Source organism: Gymnoscopelus microlampas, assembly GCF_963454915.1.
Source record: "Gymnoscopelus microlampas genome assembly, chromosome: 20".
In the NCBI taxonomy this organism is placed as follows: domain Eukaryota; kingdom Metazoa; phylum Chordata; class Actinopteri; order Myctophiformes; family Myctophidae; genus Gymnoscopelus; species Gymnoscopelus microlampas.
Genome location: NC_139957.1, coordinates 25889863 through 25911779, shown reverse-complemented (window position 1 = coordinate 25911779; position 21917 = coordinate 25889863). Strand labels below are relative to the sequence as shown.

Here is a 21917-nt window from a genome sequence, read left to right as displayed (position 1 = left end):
TCCACTCCCGGTGAAATTCCTGAACTGGCTGTCAACTTGCTTGCCATTCCTCCCGAAACGAGAGAAGAGAACGCAAGAAGGGCGGGCAACGAGAGAGAGAGACAGACAGAGCGAGCATTCAGCTCAGTTTTTCTTCCTTTTTTTTCTCTCCGCCTCCCTATTCTGTGAAGAATACTGAACAACGGGGAAAGGAACAGGGAGAAATGGTGACAAATGCCAGCGTAACACCTCCTGCAGAGCCTAATTGTTAGAATCCACATCTGTAACAGCAGTTCAGAAAATAGAAGGAAAAAAAGAAAACACACACGCTAACAAAAGAGACAGTGAAAAACATTGTGATTGTGAGAGAGCGAAAGAGAGAGAGGACATATTGTGAGTGAAAAAGGGGGCGAAGTGAGCGTAAAGAGGCGGGTGGTAGAGCTATTCCAAGCAGTCAAAGAATGTAACGGGGTGGGGCCCATACTCGTCTCAACTGAGAAATAGTGTTCCTCTGTGTGTGTGCGTGAGAGCACGCGAGCAACTTCACATATGTGGGTTCATGTGTGTGCATGCACGCCAGCGGGCATGACGTAAAGAGGGAATGAGAGGAGAGCTGAACAAACGGCACCGGGTGCCAGACGGACCGTTCACAACCAAAATGTAAATGAGCTGAGAGGAAAAGCCTGGAGACAGACCAACCTCTGTGGGAAACAACAGCAGAGAAGAGGCAGGGGGGAGTGGGGAGAAGGCCTCGTTCCATTCTCTGGACACTCCCTTGTTCTTGTTCTTCTCCTCCTCCCATTTGTCTGGAAGGGAAAACAAAACCACTGTCTGGGTCCCTCCACTGACCATTCCAGTCCGAAAACAGGTGTTACTTCCTGTGTGTACTTTTGTGTGACACACACGCGGACAGAAAAAGAGGGGATATGCAGCCGGGGTCAAAGGGAGGGGTTTGCAATTTGAGGACATCAAATAATAAATAACCCCAATATACGTAAACTAAAAGTCAGCACAGGAGAAGTTGAGACATAATTGTTACAACATCCCCCGACAAGCTATACCCGCCTTTCTGTGTCACACTACTGGTCATCATCTGGAAATGCATGCACGCTCACACACACGAGCTGTGTCATAGCCAGGCTAACCAATAACAGAACGGTGACTCTTTCCTTGACAGGAAACACACAGTAGGCCTTGAATCTAGAATAGTCTCACTGCACATCTGGTCAGCTTACTATTGATCAAATTGCACAGGCCCGTTTAAAGACACAAGGAAACTTTTTCAAATAGCCTCTAGAAATATTATGCTGTCGAACACTGAGCAGAAGAGGGAAGGAAGGGGGTTGAGGAGGAGGAACGCTTAGTTTTGGTGACAGTCAGCTAGCCAGATAGTCGGCTAGGCAGGGGAGGGCGACAGCAGGGCAAGGCAGAGGCTGCAATGATAAGGTGGCCCCAGCACATGCGGGATTGAGGGCCGAGATAAGAGCCAGAGGCTGTCGTTAGATGACTTTATCAGGCTGCAGGAGGCGGAGGGGGGCTGGGTATGGAGCTAAGCCAGGGGAACCAGATGGGGGTGACTGGAGCTCACACACACACACACACACACACATCAGAGAGAGAGAGAGAGACAGAGACTTCCACGTAGGTGGGAAGGCAGGCTGTAACTGGTTCTTCCTACCACAACCCTTACACCTCACCCTGTCAGACTCCTGTCACCTCCTAATTCATTACCATGGAGGTAAGTAGGGGAGAAAAGAGAAGCAGAAACAGAGACAAGAGAGAGTGTGAGCAAGACAAAGGAGAAACAGAGACGAGATTTAGAAAACAAAGCCTGCGTCTCGAGCTCTGCAACTGGTGTGGCGGCTCAGCGAAGTAGCACACAATGGCTCATTTAATTAAATTCCAGCTTATAAGCAGTGCCTTGAGAGAGGATGGGGTCAGGTTTTAGCTTGCACAACAACCACAGCCCCTAACCAACAACAACCACCATGGCCACTAAGCTCTTCTGCCCATCGCTGTCATCATCATCCCTCCTCGCAGCCCTGAGCTGTCTTACTTGCCATTCAATCTCGTTACCCGCCGCATTGATTGCATGTCGGAGGCTATCGAAAGTCCAGCCGGGGGGGGGGGGGGGGGTTACCGGGGACGAAACGGAGACGAAGAGAGGAATGACAGGGAGGAAACAGGCAGGGAGACAGACTGAAACATGAAGAAAGACGGGAACACAGAGATATGGACAAACGGATAAGGAAGTAAGCTTATACCGCTCCCCGTCTCCCATTTATCAGAGCGCTAATCTAACACGGTTGTACTCCTGTGGGACTGGTCCCACAGACAATCACACAAAAGCAGCTTCATAGTGGACTGTCCGTCCATCCTTCGAGCATTGTCAACTCACCGGGGAGCATCCTATTAAATCACAGCCCAGGGACAAGCAGGTGGACATGAAACTCTATGCCAGGAGATGCTGTGGCCAGGGACCAGAGCCGTGGACCGTACGCAACCTGGTTACTGCCACACAGCACGCTCTGCAACAATGGACTATTAAATCCATTACACAAACAAGGCTAAAATTGAGCCTGTAAGGAAAATGGGGGGGTGGGGGGACTTGGAACAAATGGTCTCGATCAATCCGACAATTGCGTTCCGTGTAGAGAGACTTGCCAGAGGACACGCTTTAAAAAAAGAAAGGGGGGTTGGGGGGAGAAAGGTGACTCTCTCTCTCATCTGCTCCAGTAACTTACAACAGTGCCTGCACTTCTACTACTACAGAGTCACTGGATGTGATATGGGCTGTCTCTTCCTGCCAAGAGAAAATATAGCAATTTGAAGCAGCTTGTCGTCTGGAATGTGAAGTGAGGATCGCAAAGTGAAATATATAAAAATAAATATTAAAAAACACCATGGTGAGTGTCACCTCTGGAAGATGAAGAACTGCAACACAAGGGGATTTCAGAGATGGGCCTGTCAACTCTGACTGAGTGACCTTGACTGGCTCTATATTCGAGCCGAGTGATATAGGAACGTGCACATACACGTCTGAAGCAGGGTTGTCTATGAGCGGCCACTACACACGGGGGGGCACAAGGGGGTGTCAGTTTTCTTTCGCCGTGGAAAAAGAAGCACAAACATGCACGCAGAAAGTTGAGGGTGGGTGGGGAGGAATGCTTGTCACCTACGTGTGTTGGTGTGCAGCTGTCAGTGGGGGATTGTGGTGCAGGGGGGAGGGGGTTCCTCTCAAGGGAGACAAGACAAGAGCTAAAAGCACGATTTCTACCCATGTCACTTTTTGAATTTGACCAAAATATTCTTTATTCTGACAAAGCAAAGAATACTTTAGCCATTTAAATTACAGTGAGACAACAGGCACCTGCCATTTACGCTTTTCTGTTTCATGAGAGGCGTTCGCCCGCACAATTTTCATCAACACGCTGAAATGTTCTCCCCAAGGAGACGAGGCAACAACACCTCGTTGACAGCTAAGGAGTGCCCTTCAGTTTCTGCCTCTGTCCCTCCTCTCTTTTTCCAGCATCACACCTCCCCCCTCCCCAACAAGTGACAATATTTCTACTCCACTGTATGAGCCTCAATACCTTCTTTTCCAAGCAGCACCTGTTCTCCTTGTCACCCTCTCAACACTAACACTTGTGGAAGGACAAGACTAGAAGGCAAGACAACGCGGTGCAACCTCTCCAACTGTTGGGTCACGGTGGAAACCATCTTTGTACAAAACGGTTTACTTTTCAGAAAATGGTAAAAGAATCTGTGTTCCAATGGATACAAATGTAGTTATTTAGTCAAAAGCTCTTGTTAACACTTTTCATTGGTAAAATATTTATACAACCCACTGACACACTTAAACACTTCCAATATACTTGATCTACAACACGTTGCATCATATCAGACAGGTGGTGAGCTTGTAGATCTGCAATTTTTGCTACTTTAGCATGACACTTAAATGACAAAGTAGAGAATTAATTTACGAAAACACATAAAAAGTTGACATGTGGGGAATGATATACAAGGTTTCTGCTCAACAGCAACGATATGTTCTGGAGAGAACGCTGCACAGAACAAACAACTTCATAGACAAGCCATGATTCACACCACAATACTATGGGATTGAGGAGGGGGGAAAAACAGAAAACCGTCTGAAATCCTTCCTGTCAGAGAGGTGCGATGTTTGTTGTAACTGTTGGCCTGATGCCCTTGCCTCTATATTTGCCTAACTGGAACACCACACATATATATATTATATATATTATATATATATACACACACACATATATATATATACACATATATATATATATATATATATATATATACATACACACACACATATATATATATATATATATATATATATATATATATATATATATATATATATATATATATATATATATATATATATATATATATATATATATATATATATATATATATATATATATATATATATATACATAAACATTTTTAACCTGGGTGGGGTTGGTTTACACTAGGGTGGGACGGGGACTGGGAGGATGGCCTAAATACCGCAACGGAGCTCTGGCCCGATCCAGAGGGCAAGCAAACCAAACAGACTAACGGGAACCAGACAGTCAGACAAGCCTACTCTGCCTGCGCTTGGATGGCTTACATCACACACACATGAAACATTTGGCGGATATGTAAAGTTTGGGCTGCTGCCGTGGAAACCTCAGTAAACCGAGGAGTTGTGTGGCTTTGGGTTGGAAGGAAGAGAAAAGGGTGAGAGAAAGACAGAGGGACTGGGGAGGGAAGTTGTGGGAATTGTAGGAGTTGCTTCCATACTTTCTTGCAGAAAAACAAAACCGAATAACAGGAACCCTGGGCTGTGGCACAAAACAATATGTATACAGTCCAAAAAACTACAAGTCTGCAAGAGGTATGAGTGCTGCATTTCAGAGAAACGTGCACTCCAAAGGCAATCCACGAAAATGCTAGGAATGACAGACAAAATATCTGAACCGCACAGGGTTGGGTCGTACAGAGGTACACTGTAAGACTATGCAGGTTTAGTTATTTGAATAAATGCAAAGAGGCACACACAGAGTGTGCATGGTCCTTTCTTTCCCCCTCATTGTCCAGTCCACTAGAGAATTGTTAAGAGTTTTAAAGGTTGAGGGGGTTGGGTGGCGGAAAACAACAGACACATTTTCTGTCTACCACCCATCAATAAAAAATTGGGACCCACCAAACCCCACGAAATTAAGTCAAATTAATGAAGCATTTCAACACTGGGTGTTTACAGGTTTAACTCGTTTTTGAAATTACTCAGTGGGCCCACTGGAGTCTCCTGTGAGACTTGCTTTTGTTTTCATTGGATAAGAAGCTTTTTTCAATATTTATCTTTATTACATTTCTGTAGGCCTACTTTTATCTTCATTAACCCTTCTACCTGTTCTGTTTTTTTCATGCCTATGTCGGCTGTAATGACACCTGAATTTCCCCACGGAGAGGTCTATCCATCTACAGTTGGAATGTGACAGAATGTCACTAGCACTCGAATTACAGAGAATAAAAATGTGTTTACATATGGTGCTTCATCGTTTCTACAAAACTGCCAAAATATGTCTTTTCTGAGGTGACATGAGTTTGACATTATGCTTAAGTTAGTGTAAAAAAATTGCTTGTTTACCAAATGTCAAGGAACGCAAGACAACGCTTTCTAGACCGGTTTAACAAGTACAAACTACACGGCACACACATTCAGATATTCAGCTGAAACTCAAGTTCATGGTGGCCCTCTGCCTATCTGATAATAAGCAATCATTTATCCCACAATAGAGTCAGTGTTGCCATATTATTCTGTGAGAGAAATAAGCAAACAGGTCTAGGAAAACAAGCCCAAAAGAAGCAACTAGGCCACATGAGCACTTTAAACCTATGTATCGGCTATTTGAAAATATCCAATCTACAAGCTGCCATTTTCAAAAATTCTTGAAATAAAATGTGGAATATTTAAACATTCCAACAACACAAATGCTCCATGACACAAAACATTTATGAAAATATTTGAGAACCACTGGTTTAAATAATAAAAAAATGTGGAAGCATGCTTAAATAAGCAAGTACACTTTAGAAACAAGCCCAAACGCAACCACCTATTTTTACAAGCAACTTTACAGAAAAAGAAGCCTAAAGTATCTTATAATAAGTCGACATGGTAACACTGAATAGTGTGTGAATAGCTGCATTTTAATAAAAAAATGACATGGTGCCTATGGCACTATGAGGACGGCCAGGCAGGGGGATGTGGCGCTCTCTAGTGTCCCCCAGTTCAATGCCATAAACCTCAAGTCAAACCGTACACTAAACCCGCTTAGGATATCGATACTGTCAATGGCGAATAGAGCCGTTATGTGTGACCACGGAGAGGGGAGACATTATCCAAGGACAACAAAATACTGCCTGTGATGATGGAGCTGACAAAGGCGATGCAGTTTGGTGGGGCAGGCACTGGCAAAACACACCACGACTGCAGCAAATGAGGGGGGAGAAAATACTACAGCGATCGTGTAGCTACCCAAATCACGAAGAGAACGTTTTGTTCTCGTAAAAAAAATAAAAGCAACTAAATAAAAATGACCAGACAAAAGTTGGACGGTTTAAATAATCTGTGCAGCAGCCCCCACACTGACTACAACTCACTGGCCATTGTCTGACCAAACAAGCTTCCACATTCCGATGTGCTGCTGGTATCCAGCACGGCTATTGAGGAGAAAGAAACACATCTTTGCATTAAATAAACAAAAACACGGAGAGCGAGGATTCTCATCTGAACTGAACTGTTTATAATGTCTCGGGTGTTTGCTTGAGGAGAGGAAGAGGTAGCAGGGATTTATTTGGGGGACAAGTTTGATATAACATTGTTGTTTGGTTCCATGAGGGTTTGATGGCAATGTTGCCATGTCGGCTTATTATAAGCGACTTTGGTCTTCTTTTTCTGTAAAGTCGCTTGTAAATATTGGTGGTTGCTGTTTTGGGGTGCTTGTTTCTCAAGTATTGTTGTTCATTTAGGCTTGCTTCCAAATGTTTAAATTATTATTTAAACCAGTGGTTCTCAAAACTGTTCATGAAAATGTTTTGTGCCAGGGAGCATTTGTGTTAGAATGTTTTTTTATTTAAAATATATTCCAATTATTCTTTGCAAGAGTTTTTAAAATAGCAGATCTACAACCTCACTTGTAGATCTACTATTTTCAAAAAGCCCATGTATACAGTTTATAGGTTTAAAGTTCTCATGTGGCCTATTAACTGCTTCTTTTGGCCTTGTTTTCGTAGACCTGGTTGCTCGTTTCTCTCGCAAAACCTGGCAACTGTGGTTTGATGGAACGCGGCGGCTCCACCACTTCCTCGTGCCTCGCTGCTACCACCACGCAGCTAAAAGCTAAAAAGACCCCCTTTGCTCCGTCGTCGTACTCGTAGGACGACGTCGCGCACCGAAAACAGCCGATCTAAAAGCTCACAAGTCTTCGCTGTAGCGACACCTCGTGAGCTTATAGATCGGCTGTTTTCGCAGCACACAAGTTAACTCTTGGCTTGTATCTGAACTGAAGAAAAATCAGGCCACGACGCGAAAACTCCCCAACTAGTTTCCACCAACAAACTTGTTTTAACAGCTTGTAAAGAACGCAGCGGTTGCGTCGAGTTGTTAGGATTTTATCGTCATTAAAATGAGTAGTTCACCCCCCAAAAAATTACTTAGTCAATTCTATCAATTACACACGCCATGAAGCCTTGAAAATCTCCCATGAATTCAAGGCTTCATGGGGTGTGTAATTGATAGAAATTAAGTATTTTTTGTGGTGAGCTACTCCTTTAAAATGGGCGATGGATAAAGTTGACCCTTTCCGTCGCCACAAAGTAAAAGAGTGCAAAACAAAACTCGGGCTCCTCCTGGACGCCTCCTCGGCTAGAGAGAGAAGTCTAAAAACCCCAACCCCCTTGTTGTTGTAGTCTCTCTCTCCGGTGATACAAACCCATGCGTTCGCCACGAACTTATTGCTTTTATTTAAGTTGAGGTATCCTTATTTTATCATTCCAGACAGAGATCTAGCCCCATGCTAGTGCGTGTCTGCCTGCGTCCCCCCCCAATGCAATGCAGCAGGCATGCCTGATCGAACCCGCGCCGGACTGCGCTGTGGTCACGCTTCCCCTGCCTGTCTCCCCCAAACCAACCACCGCCACCAAAACGCTCCAAACAGGGCCGTTTACCTTCATCCAGGAGCCGCTCAAGGTGTGTGAAGATGCCGCAGAGGTTCGGTAGACTCGTCATGAGCTTCTTTTCGTTTAACAACTGCATCAAATAGTCGGGACTCGGCCTCGGTCGCTCCTTCACTTCGATCTCGCCCCCGACCATCATCTTTGCGACGAAGAGTGTGAGAACAAGCCGACCACCGACACAGAATCCTCTTTATGAAAAGAAAAAAAAAAAGGCAAAAGAAAAAAACTTGCTGCTCAAATCCCTCGTTCCCCCCCCCACGTTTCGATCGCTGTGGTTAGACGACCCTCTAAACCGAAAAATGTGGTTTGATTTGTTCTCGCAGTTAAGAGTGGAGAGACGAGGGGGAAAAAAGAAACCGTTATCTCCTTCTTCCACAGAGTCGTATACTCTCTCCTACACGGTGTGCGCTGCTCGGGAACGGTCGATTCCACCAGTGTCAGCGCCAGAGAGTATTCTGCTGAACGGCTCCGTCCTACTCGGCGCCCATTGGCCAGCAGGGCTTTCATGGCATCGAGGAGAGCACCAATAGGGACACAGTGCTGAGCCATGAGGGCGGTGAAGTGCCAATAGCGACCATTGGTTAAATGATCTACAGAGATTAGGACCAATTGTGTGCAGTGCACAGGAATGCATGTAGTAGACCTCCTAAACAGAGGTGTGATCACACATAGGGTTCCACACGTTTACTGTTATTCCCTAGCGCCCACTCATGTAAAAATGATATTATTAACCAGTTGTGAGATCCAAGCAGTCAATAAGTGCTCCTGGGTGTACAGCAATCTCTTGTTTCTTTCCATAGGCTGACTAGTAGGCTGATTGATGGTGCTGAAATGAAAATGGATTACCTTGTCTATTCAGTATCACATGCATATTGTTACACAGGTCCCTGTTAAAAAGGTAAATCTTATGTGTCTTTGGACCCATTGATCAATGTTGCAATTAATCAATGAAGCCCTCTCATTGTCCTGTCCTTGGGAAGACCTCTCCTAATATCCTCTGAAGATTAACACCATGATCAATGGGAACGCACTCACACCGACTGATTACCACCTTCAGTCCCACACACCCGGCCTAGGGTGCACCACGACTGGCTCGCTTTGATTTTAACAGCTGTTGGCTGAGAGGGGCCCGGCTAATTCTGAGACCTCAATTTGTCCGCTCATGTCTTTGTGGAAGTAGTCCCCCCGGTCTGTTTGCATGAATATCCAACAGCTGTACCATGACCTTTTGGCTTCACTTCGGCCCATGGCAGTCCTGGCCAAAGAATATTAAGACACATCTCATATGCTCAGTATGGGATGTTTGTTAAATACATGAAACAAATGCAACATGGAATATTCTTAATATAATTGAGCAATTGTCGGTCAGTGTCATTATCCTCCACACTGGTTGTCTCAAATGTGTTACTTTCAATGTATTTATGTATATATATATATGTTTATATTTTGGTTTGATTTTTGATTTTTAAAATTGACAATTGTTGTTTATCCCTATGGATGTTTTTTATCATGACACTGTAAAGCACTTTGTAAACACTGTTTTCGAAAAGCGCTTTATAAATAAAGTTTATTATTATTATTATATTATTATTATTTTGTTACTTTCATAAAAGTGCGGCTGTCCTTGGATAACTGGCTAGTTTTCACCCAGCTTCTCAATATCACAATATATGTGCATGTACTATACACACATGAGAAAGAGAGCGAGAGAGAGAGAGAGAGAGTCAAATCTGCACATAAACCCAGGCATGAACGTGCACAAATGCATGCAATGAGCTTGAGCTCAGATAACAGCATTTAGGAGGATCACGGTAGGTGACAAGGCCCTCGGGACTATATAACAAGAAGACAGATATGGTTGCCTTAACAACCCACACAGCACTATGGCCAGTGACTGGAAGCTGTTTCCCTACCCTTCAGCCAAAGGCTGCATATAGCTCTATTAGTATGGAAATCAGTGTTGCAGTCATAACCACCATCATGGTGGTCACCTCATAATTAAGACAGAGCATATTTGGTTCCTAAACAAGAGCTAACTTCAACATGCACCACCTGGTTTTGAGGAAATTAAAGTACTATTGCCCTGATGTCATGTCAGATACCGAAAGCCTGATTAGATTAACTCACTGATTTAAGATGAGTGGGAAAATGAACAAAAACTTCCCCTCATAAAACAAATTACCATTTATTTTTAGTTAAAGGGTGGAAGTGATATTTTTTGTTAAAATAAGTGTTAAATAGCTCTATATTCCCAAAGTAATCATTGGTATAGTCAAGTGTGTTTGTTCAGTCAGGGGTCTCACTGTCTCTCCAGCTCTTTAACAAACATAAAATACATTTTCAGGTCACAATACCAATTTCATCCAATCAGGAGAAAGAACTCACACTGGATAAAGGATAAACAAGTGAAATTGGAAGTGATGAAAACAAAAAAAAGCAGACAAAATTAGATTAAATGTTAAACTGATAAATGGATTCTCTCCTGATTGGATGAAATTGGTGACCCACCTGAAAATGTACTTAAGAGTTGGAGCGATGAGGAGACCCCTGTTACTGAACAAACACTATAGCAATGATTACTATCAGAATATAGAGCTTTAACCTTATAACTAAAACTTTGTTTTAACCAAAATAAATCACTTACGGCACCTTTAATTAACCTTTTAACCTTTTAATTATCCGACTTTAAGTCAGTATGGTACCTATTTAAGTAGAGCAAAATGTTACATGGAACCAGAATTCTTACATTAAACAAAGATCATTACTTGTCAAATTCAACTCTAAGTAACATTATCATAGTGAATAACCTTTATCTCCATCTTGTACATACATTTTATGAACTGAAATGAATTGTTCAAACTTGTTCAAAACCTCTTCCGTCTGTATGTTACTACCAGCTTGTATCTATGAACCTTGATTTGTTTTTGTGAAGCTTTTGTTTCCAATTTGTCAGGATTATGTGTTCCTGAATGAGAATAATATGGAAACATATATATGTTTTTGCATAATTCCATGTCAATAGCACGATCACCATAAGAATACAGGTGGTTACAAAAACCTACCACCAATATCAGTGTGTTCTCTCAAGGATACCATTGATAAAAGATTCAATTCTGATAAATGATGTTGGTAGATAACAATGAAGAGATCAGCAGAGGAATTGAGAACTCAAGTCTTTTTCATGTCGAAATCGTTCATGATGTTTGCTTTATATTATTTTCTTTTTTTAAACTCATATCCTCCTTCGTTGAATACAAGGGACGGGAAAAGCCACAGATTTTTGGCATCAAAAAGTATCTGGCATTTATTCCAAGCTTTGAAAATGGGTTTGCTTCTTATCTCTATCAGCGCGCATGGTAATTTGCACCTTGCCGAGCACAGATTTTTCTGAGACGGGTCACATGCCATTGCTGTGTGTGTGTGTGTGTGTGTGTGTGTGTGTGTGTGTGTGTGTGTGTGTGTGTGTGTGTGTGTGTGTGTGTGTGTGTGTGTGTGTGTGTGTGTGTGTGTGTGTGTGTGTGTGTGTGTGTGTGTGTGTGTGTGTGTGTGTGTGTGTGTGTGTGTGTGTGAAAGTACGTACGTACAGGCACGTGTGTGTGTATGTCTCTTGACAGCCTGGGAGTGAGCGGCGAAGATATTAATCCCTCCATTGATCCCCCAGCCCTTGTGTTTTCGTCATTTTTAATAACACGGGTTTCTATTCAACAATTAATCCAATTAACAGGGATCCAGATAATTAATGAACATGCGTTTAGCTCCTTTTGAAGAGAGGCTGTTAGCTCACTGAAGCTGTATGATTGGAGAGCACCCAGGGTTCTCAGCTCACTGTTAACTGGCAGAAACAATAGGGCCCTCAGTGTAGGGCCCCCTGTAGCACTATACTGCCCCTGGGGCCGGTAGCCAGCTACAAGCAAGCAAAGTTTGAGCTGGTTACTGTGGTGAGGCAAGGCTGTCTGTGATAAGAGCTGTTGCTCTGTCAGAGGAGAACTGAGCCCCCCCCACCCACCACCCCCCACAGGCTCTGATAAGACCCGTACATACATACAAACAAACACAACAACAGATTTTCCTTTTTTCCTTTTGAGTTACTAGTGTTGGGACTATGGGGAGAAAAAGTGCTAGCAGAATCTGGGTCATTTACATTTTGAGGAAGGTGTGAGCACAGCACAACAGAAATAAATGTCCCTCTGGCGACCACAGCATACATCTAGCACATACAGAGAAATACCTAATATATCTTTTTTCAGTACAGCTTCTATCAAAGGTACGACATAAAATTGTTTTTTGTGTGTGTGTGTGTGCGTGTGTATGTGTGTGTCAGCACTCAGCATGTGGTGGCCGTATGAACATGGTTACTAGAATGCGTTCCATGTGTGCTAGCCAGCGATTTAGAGTATAATGTACATTTTGTCACGTGCCAGTTAATGTCAAAATTCACAGTTAACACTGTAATCACTCAGTTTTGGGAAGATTGCTGCATGTAACACACACACACACACACACACACACACCTCGTGTGTTTACTTTGGTGGTGTTGTGGATTAGATCTGTAATCCAGTCAGCAGGAAGGCGACAGATATCACATGATGGATGGAGCCCCTGCCCCCGTCGCCCCCGTCACCCCCCCCAACTTTAATCAAAGCCGGGGCAACAGCCGCAGACAGACTTCACACCGCTGAGGTGTGGCAGAGAACAGGAACACCGTTGCTTCCCGCAAAGTTTTGCAAGTTATTCATTGTACTTGGCTGTGGCGCTGGAGTGCGAGCGTGGGGATATAAAACCTGCTGAGAAGCAGAAACAAATGCGCAATGCAAAGCAAGCAGCACTTTTGAATATACTATTTTTATCAGTTTAGGGAATCCGTTTGTGCTGGGTCTGTCTGATAGCGAGGCTGTGTATGAGACATGCTGCACGCTGAGCTGGCCTACTGGTTAAACATACAATGAGTGCAGTGTTATGAGTGTTACTGGTTAGGTGGAATATTCAGGTGTGGCATGTGAATAATCACACACGCACGCGCGCACACACACACACACACACACACACACACACACACACACACACACACACACACACACACACACACACACACACACACACACACAGACACACACACACACACACACACACACACACACACACACACACACACACACACACACACACGTTCAATTTGATGTGACGTATGCAGGGTGTCCCATAATCCACTCTGCTTTAACCATAGACAGTAGTAGTAAACTGGACCTGAGTTGTCTCTGTACCTGGACCGATTTAGTCCGTCTACACCAAATCTCTTTGTCAAAAATAGCCAATCTACAAGCTCGTAGATCGGCTAATTTTGATGAATGTTCCCCCCACAATATGGATGCCGGGGTTCAAGTGGTTAACCAGCACAGCTAGTCACTGTTCAAGGTCACCTTGGACGCCACACTTAACTCCAGCAGTCTGGTGATCTGGTGAGGAAATGGCTGCATCCTGCCAATCCACATGTCTGTCTGTTGTTACCCGGTGGGGGGGGGGGGGGTTGTAGATGGATGGAGGGATGAGGACAGCTGCAGCCAGCCCTTGATAAAAAGTACTGATAGGACAACCCCGCCCACCCCCAACCCTAACCTGCCAATCATCAATCAACAGGAGGAAATCACACACAACCAATAACAACCTGTAGGAACACACATACGTGCATGTAGACATACACAACATACACAAGCATGCTCACGCACATTCTGCCTGTAACAACCTACAATAGGGGTTACAGGCTGAGGACAAACAGTGAGAATAACTTTCATCTGCTGCCCCTCCCATCCTCTGTCCCTTGTGGAGAGCACTCCAGTGTCAATACAGCTTAGAGAAGACCAGCCAATGATACATCTGTCCTACAGCGTGAATCCATTTCTGCTTGTTGTGCAGATACACGTGTTTGTTTACTCACTTGAATGTGTGTGTGTGTGTGTGTGTGTGTGTGTGTGTGTGTGTGTGTGTGTGTGTGTGTGTGTGTGTGTGTGTGTGTGTGTGTGTGTGTGTGTGTGTGTGTGTGTGTGTGTGTGTGTGTGTGTGTGTGTGTGTGAGTGAGTGATAAGACCTGCGGGAGAGGAAGATGAGGAAGAGGAGCAGAGTGAGGAGAGCAAGCGAGAGAGATAGAGAGAGATCTGCATTGATCACATCCTTTCAGGGGAGGATTGATCTTGTGTTGTGGTCTCCTCTGAGATCTAAACTCACGTCCATAGGCGCGCGCGCGCGCACACACACACACACACACACACACACACACACACACACACACACACACACACACACACACACACACACACACACACACACACACACACACACACACACACACACACACACACACACACACACTGACTCAAGACACGCTGCCGGTCGCAGATAACAGAAAGCCCCACAGAATCTAAACATTCAGGTGCATGGAAAACCAGGACATGTACACTCTTCTGAGTTAAATTAACACTGAGGATTTTACTGTGCAGGGACTGTGGCGGCATCTGCCTTTATTACAGTTTTTCACAATTGTTAACACACAAAAAGCGAAAATTCGGCACAATTTTCACAACCTTAACTTCATGTATTAATCGCTCCACCCAATTTGGCACTACTTCACACTCCCTTATCTGCATTAGACTCTGAGTTACCTTCTTTACACTCTGATGTCAATTACATTATCACCTTGTTGTCCAAACACTACACACAATGTTCAGTTGTTGCACACACTTCTCACATAAAATCTCAAAGCATCAATCTACAACACACCTTGTTGTCCAAACACTACACAATGTTCAGTTGTTGCACACACTTCTCACGTAAAATCTCAAAGCATCAATCTGCAACACACAAATAGTCAAATCTCTAAACATTCAGGTCTGGTGAGCAATTTGCACCACCGGGCTGCTCCAGTGCGTGAGTGGTTCCAGGACCACCCATATGTTTCCGTTCTGTACCTTTGACCTTATTCTCCTTTCCTGAATCCCATTGAGGAGTTCTTTTGAGCTTGGAGGTGGAAGGTATATGAACGGAACCCACAGAGCCGGGTCCCACTTCTCCAGGTCATGGAGGAGGCTTGTGGCAACGTCACTGTTAGGGTGTGAATCTTCTGCTATCTCACGATTCGATTCGATTCCGATTGTTGGGGTCACGATCCCGATTCTTTTCCGTTTTTTTCAAAACAAACGATTCTCGATTAGTAAAATATGTTTTTTTCCAATTCAAAATCGAAAAATATCATTATACAAAAATCGTGAAAATCGATCGCGGCCCTAGTCACTGTTGAGGTCTGTCAGGGCTTCATGCGCCACTCGAGGCGTTTCTTCCAACGCTGCTTGGACAGGGAGAACATTGCCTATGATGTGGATGGCCCTCTGGCCAGACATGAACCGGAGGCATGATGCCTAAATCATGTAGAGAAATAAAACATTTTTGGCTGCATATTTGTGTTTTGTTTTATGTTTGACTATGAAAAAAGTAGGCCTACACTGAGTCATGTTACAAAAGGAGAAATGGTTCATTCTCCATAGTCATTGTCATTTATGGTGTGTTCCATTTATATGATTGTGTTTTAAATTTTTCCCTGCAGTGTGTTGTAAATGCTTGGTAGAGTGCAGCACATGCTTAGTTGTGTGTACTCAATGAATGGTATGTGTGTGTCATTTGAAAATATGGCTGTGTGTACCAAATGAAAACACGAGTTCCATTTTGTGAACAGTTAAAAGATTTGATGGCAAAGTGTCATTTTGCAAAGGGAGAGTAGGGTTTCGCATGTTGTGTGTGTCATTTGAAAATATGGCTGTGTGTACCAAATGAAAACACGAGTTCCATTTTGTGAACAGTTAAAAGATTTGATGGCAAAGTGTCATTTTGCAAAGGGAGAGTAGGGTTTAGCATGTTGTGTGTGAGATTTGCAGTTTTGGTGTGCAGTTTTGAGAAAGCCGTAATTGTTTTGAGAAACGTGTGTTAACAATTGTGAAAAACTGTAATATTTAAGAGGTGCTTTACAGGGGCACTGTGCAAGGAAAACAGAATATGAGCTTCCCTTTGAAAGTGTTTACATTATTTCCACCCCTGCTCTTGAATTAAGCCTGCGAAACAGACACCTGGCGTGTGGAGAGGGAGATAGATAAATCTCCATTGTGCTGTCCTGTCTCGCACATGCTCAGCGGCACCCAGGTTGAGTGTGGCCTCTGCCAGGCAGACTTGAACAAGACGAATCGTTCCCAGGGGGACATTTATTTCGGTTGCACAGCACAATCCCCCGTCTCATTGCTGCTTCTAACAATCTGCCTTTTGAGACTTCTGGAATGGAAGAGAGGAAGGGAGAGGAAAGGTGAGGAAGAGGGAATCGAAATGAGAAGAAATGAGAAGAGAGATAGAAGAGAGAACAGAGAAGAGAGAAAATGCATGGTGCCCAGAGCGTGGAAGAGACTTCCTGAATACTTAACGACTCCTACACAGGACTGTATTACGACACGCCACACCCCATACAATTTTTATTATATTAAGCGTGACCCACATAGACGAGTGATGTGATTTTCCAAGTAGGGTGATGGTACAAACAAACTGGGACGCTCACAGCTTGTTTGTTCTGATAAAAGAGTGTGGTGATGTCATTAAAGTGCCAGTTGTCACCTCAATTTTACTCAGTATTTTGGCGATACAGAGACGAGATGTAACTGCAGGGTCTTAGGTTCCCTGCAGTTCTTCCTTTTCCTGTTTCACTGTTCCCGCTCTCTGCAGCTGACTGCCCCTAAATCTCTTGGCTGGCCAGCAACAGACAGCTCTCTCTCCACCAGGTAACAGCTCCCTTCCCTCCATCCATCCATCCATCCATCCATCCATGATCCATCCATCCAAATGCAGCCGCACGCTCGCTCACCCTTTCCATCTCTCACGTCTTCTGTCTCCCTCCTTCTAGGATTCATCCTCGAATGCCAGTCTGTCTGTGAGTTTGCCTGCGGCCTCTTTCACGCCAAGACATTCTCCCTCACGGAAGCATTTGCCATGAGTGTCTTTCTTCTCCTTCTACCTCATATTCTTCATCTGTCTTAGTCCTCTTCTACTTTTCTCAATCTCCTTTTTCGTCACCGTCAACAGAATGCCACCGTTTGTGTAGCCTTTGCTGCTCAGCTCACCGCCGCACAAAAGCCTTTGTTGGCCTGCCACCACTGCGACATGGCGAGACGGAAACCCACAAGGACAAACTTGAGCTCCATAGAGCCAGCTTTGGAAAAGTCCTCTTCCGTTCTTAGATGAGAGCTCATGCTGCTCCAGCAGCCGGTGTGGCGCCAGACCCGGGCATATGTGTGGCCAAGTGTGCATTTATAGAACTTATTTGCACATTGCTATTGTGATGGTGTTGCGTGCACGAGTTAGAGCAAATGTACATTTTGGTGCATGTCGGGCAAAATTGCATTCATGTGTTTGTCACCAGGGTTTTATTACACGCTTGCAGGGCAGTCACAGCTGTCGTGGAGGTTGAGCTAGCTAGGCTAATAATAACTCCCCCCCCCCACCCCCCACACATACACACACACACACACACACACACACACACACACACACACACACACACACACACACACACACACACACACACACACACACACACACACACACACAAGCTCAATGACCATGGTCCCCTGCAGGGGTGACCCCCAGGAGTCCAATTGCAAGGGGGGGTAAGGATTAGGCCAAGGATAAGGGAAAGCTATTTCACCCCTTCTAGGAGTGCAGCCGTTGCACTGGCGGTGGACAACGGTAGTGTCTAGGAATGCTTGACACTCACTGGACTAATGTTAGGGTTGTAGTAGCAAACTGAAGGGGCTACTAAGGAAGGCATTGGGAACATTTCTATACCGGTCTTGTGTTCTATAAGTTGTTTTTCCTCTCCACTCCGTTTGGATTGTGTGTATAATACCCTCACAGATTAGAGTACATGCCTGCTGCCTGTACACACAGATATAATTCCCCTGCACTCCATCACACATCTATCGGAAGGAAGGAAAACCTACAGTGAGACATGACACAAACAGGATCAGCAAATTCCTTACCTTGGATTTGGAGCAGAGGCTATTTTAGCAAAAGCCAGAATCTCTGTAATCTTCTCGACACACATCTGTGGGCTGAGAAGAAAGAACCCACACAGAGTGAGCGGACAACCATGGAGCAAAATGGCCAACTAACATGTAAGATCAGTATCAACTTCGGCACACGCTGGCAAGGAGATCTTTCACAATGGGAAAGAGAATCAAAAACCATCTGAAGTGAAAAATAAAATAAAATAACATGGCTTCATCTGCGGCAGATGCTATCTTCTGTAGGGAAGTAGAGCATGATGTTATAACCTGTGCTCTATGGCTGGGGGAAACAAAGTGAACATGAGGCCATTTATTTCTTTGTGTTTGTAGGGGCGCCCACGGTGACAAAATGATCAATTGCTCATTACACCCAAAGAAAGGGGGTCAGATTATTACCATCAGTACAGTTTCTGCTCAGAATACATTGTTTTTCAGCTCTTTTATTTTCATATCCAGACACACAGAGAGAGAGAGAGAGAGAGAGAGAGAGAGAGAGAGAGAGAGAGAGAGAGAGAGAGAGAGAGAGAGAGAGAGAGAGAGAGAGAGAGAAACAAGCTGGGAGGGAGGTTCAACTTATGTCTGGCTGAGCGTACTTTTCCAGTAGGTCTGGTCCAGTCATGCATTCATGCCTCTGATAACCTCACTGGCTATCTACCTTCCTGTTCATTTCACAGTTCACTCCATTACTTGCATGAGCAGCTGTTACTCGCATCGTTGTTAGATGCTGTGCATTAACCCTGAGTGTACAAATGTAACCAAATGGACCCATAACTCTTAGTTACAAATGTTATAAATGACCACTGTGTAGGCATGGACATTATTGCAAGTGTGTACTGTGTGTGTGCGTGTGTGCGTGCGTGGTTGCCTGTATGTGTGTGTGTGTGTGTGTGTGTGGCTGCGCTGTCACTGCAGGACATTATATTTGCCATTGCCACCATTCCTTAACAGACTCTCATCTTTCTTAATGAGGATTGGAGGGTTCCTGAAGGGGTCAAAGCAGACGGCATTTAGCATTTAATGCCCATTAGCTTCCTGTGATGTGACCTAAATGAGCCAAAGCAACGTGAGAGAGCTGCTTGGCCCTTTAAGAGCAAGGGGAACAACTGCATTTATTTATTTTAAACAATTATTATGGCAATTAATAGAAAAACATGCTTCTTGATTATTCGATTAATAAAAAATGTAATCGATAGAATAATCGCTAAGAAAATAATCGATAGTTGCGGCCCCAAGAGGTTGTAGTATGCATACTGGTACCTGGGTAAGCTGGGGGGCTGTGATGAGGAGACACGGGGGACCACTGATACAACCTCTGATGTGTTCAATTGCAAAATAAAGGACCTAAAAGGAAGCCCTGTTAAAAAGAACAAAGCGAAAATGTCCACGCTGTTCATGTAATTTACTGCCCCTCCGCCTCTCCTGATTCTGGCAAGGTGATACCCTGTAGCTCTGCAAAATTGGACGGGTGAAGCAGGACAGTAGGGCGTCACTGATACACTTCAGCAGCTCTGCGGGCTATGCAGAGTTTGATCCAGTCACTGAGCGGCAACACTAGTGAACTTGTACCCATTTTTCGATGCAATATAATGAACGCCGGTGCACTCCAATCTTATCCCTCCGGCAGACTTAATTTTATTGAGATGAAATGAGTGGGCCTTTGTGTGAAGATAGTGTTCCGTCTTATGTGCCGCTGTATGCCTTTTCCCAGCACAGTTCAAGCAGTAACTGTGGGATGCCAACCCAGGCAGGCGGAGAAGACGCTCGGCTGGGTTCAGCAGTGTGGAACACCCATTCAGTCGCGCTCTTTTCAAGATGTGCTGAGGTTGAAATATGAGCATTATGAACCTGTCTTCTGGGCGAGAATAGATTCCTCTGCAGGCTTGTAAAGTTGCTTTGGCTGGAGACATGACTTACAATAAGAGAGAGTGTGAGTGTCCTTGTGAGTGTCAGAAATCAATTACACTGCGTTCGCCTGTGTGTGTGTGTGTGTGTGTGTGTGTGTGTGTGTGTGTGTGTGTGTGTGTGTGTGTGTGTGTGTGTGTGTGTGTGTGTGTGTGTGTGTGTGTGTGTGTGTGTGTGTGTGTGTGTGTGTGTAGTGTGTGTGTGTGTGTGTGTGTGTGTGTGTGTGTGTGTGTGTGTGTGTGTGTGGCAGACTGGTTAATATTGCCATTATGTTGCGTCGTCGAGGTTTTCATTATGACTTTAAGCTCTGTGTAAGACTGTAATTAACTGTTGTACGAGTGTCAGTCGCTGTAATGCAGAGACAGGGAACACGGAGGCGACTCTCATTCCACACAGCAGACCAAGCACAGTGGATAGAGATGACTCATCAAGTTACTCAGTTAAACTCACATAAACAAAGTATATGTGAGTGGTGCCACACCAATGCATAGTTGCACATTTGTATAGCATGTCCTCTTTGTGTGTGTGTGTGTGTGTGTGTGTGTGGGGGGGGGGGGGGGGGGGGGGGGGGTGTTCTGTAGGTGTGTGTGTCTGCGGTGCGGAATGTTAACCATCCACATTTCTCTGGGTCTTTCCCAACATGTCCTAACAGGCTCTATCTCCAGCTGGAATCATGACAGAGTGGGTGTGGTGGTACAGTAGTGCAGTGGTTCTCAACCTTTTCAGGCCGTGACCCCGCAAAATAATCATATTTGAACTGGGGACCCCCCGACCTGACAAGCACTTGGAATTGTAAGAGTTGAGGCACTACATTTAGTTTGACTCAGTTCCGCAGATAAATAATGTGAAAATAGCAGATCTACAGGCTCACAACGCCGATCTACAAGCTCACAACGCCTTGCTGCGAGGCGTTGTGAGCTTGTAGATCGGCAATTTTCAAAACTTTTGCCTCTTTCTTATATTATTTGACAATTTGGCCAATGTTTGACCATTTTTCATAGTGTAGTTTGTTGATTACTTTTGATGCAGTAATGGTCTTTTTTTATGTTCTATGTTTTATGTTTTTTTAAGGTATTTCAAAGGTCTTAAAAGTCCTTAAATTGTCACTTCACTGTCATCTGGAGACCCCCCCAAAATCATGTGGACCCACAGGTTGAGAACCACTGCAGTACAGTATAGTAGAGTGTTTACTGTGTTGTACAGCAAATACATCATTGAGTTGATGCACTCAGAGGTGTTGTATTACACGACCACTTTCCCCTGCATGTCAAGTTTGTATACGAACATTGGTGTTCGTATGCAAGAGTTTAAAGTTCCTGTGTATAATTGTGGGAAAAGTTTACTATTTGCTTGTTAGTAGTTTATTTTTTATTATTTTTATTATTGTATTTATTATGTTTAATAAAAAAATAAATTATTAAACAGTCATGAACCTTTGATTGCACGTTTATAATATTTTACGACATTTTATTTGATGCGTTTTAATCACTACACTGGCATTGTCCATTTTCAGGCTGACGCCTCTGCACCAGCTCTACAGACTTGTCAGCGACGGTCAAAGATGCATCAGGAAAGGAATAAATGTGAGTCATGTCGGTGCTTAATATTGAAGGCAATAAATGGATTCACTTTGTCTCTTGACTGTAATAATCTACAAGGTTACTGATGCCCTCGCGGTGGTACTAAGTGCAGCAC

At 44.2% G+C, this 21917-nt stretch overlaps 1 protein-coding gene across 4 annotated transcripts in view; it reads right to left on the bottom strand.

Annotated features, from left to right (window-relative positions):
• Positions 1–8658, bottom strand: part of qkia (QKI, KH domain containing, RNA binding a) — a 90362-nt gene extending 81704 nt beyond the window's left edge. For all 4 annotated transcript variants that reach the window (XM_084044222.1, XM_084044220.1, XM_084044221.1 and 1 more), the window contains exon 1: positions 8224–8658. In XM_084044222.1, the coding sequence (XP_083900348.1) occupies positions 8224–8371 (148 nt within the window). In that variant the 5' untranslated portion in view covers positions 8372–8658. The remainder of the gene's footprint in view (positions 1–8223) is intronic.
• Between the last annotated feature and the right edge of the window lie 13259 nt (positions 8659–21917).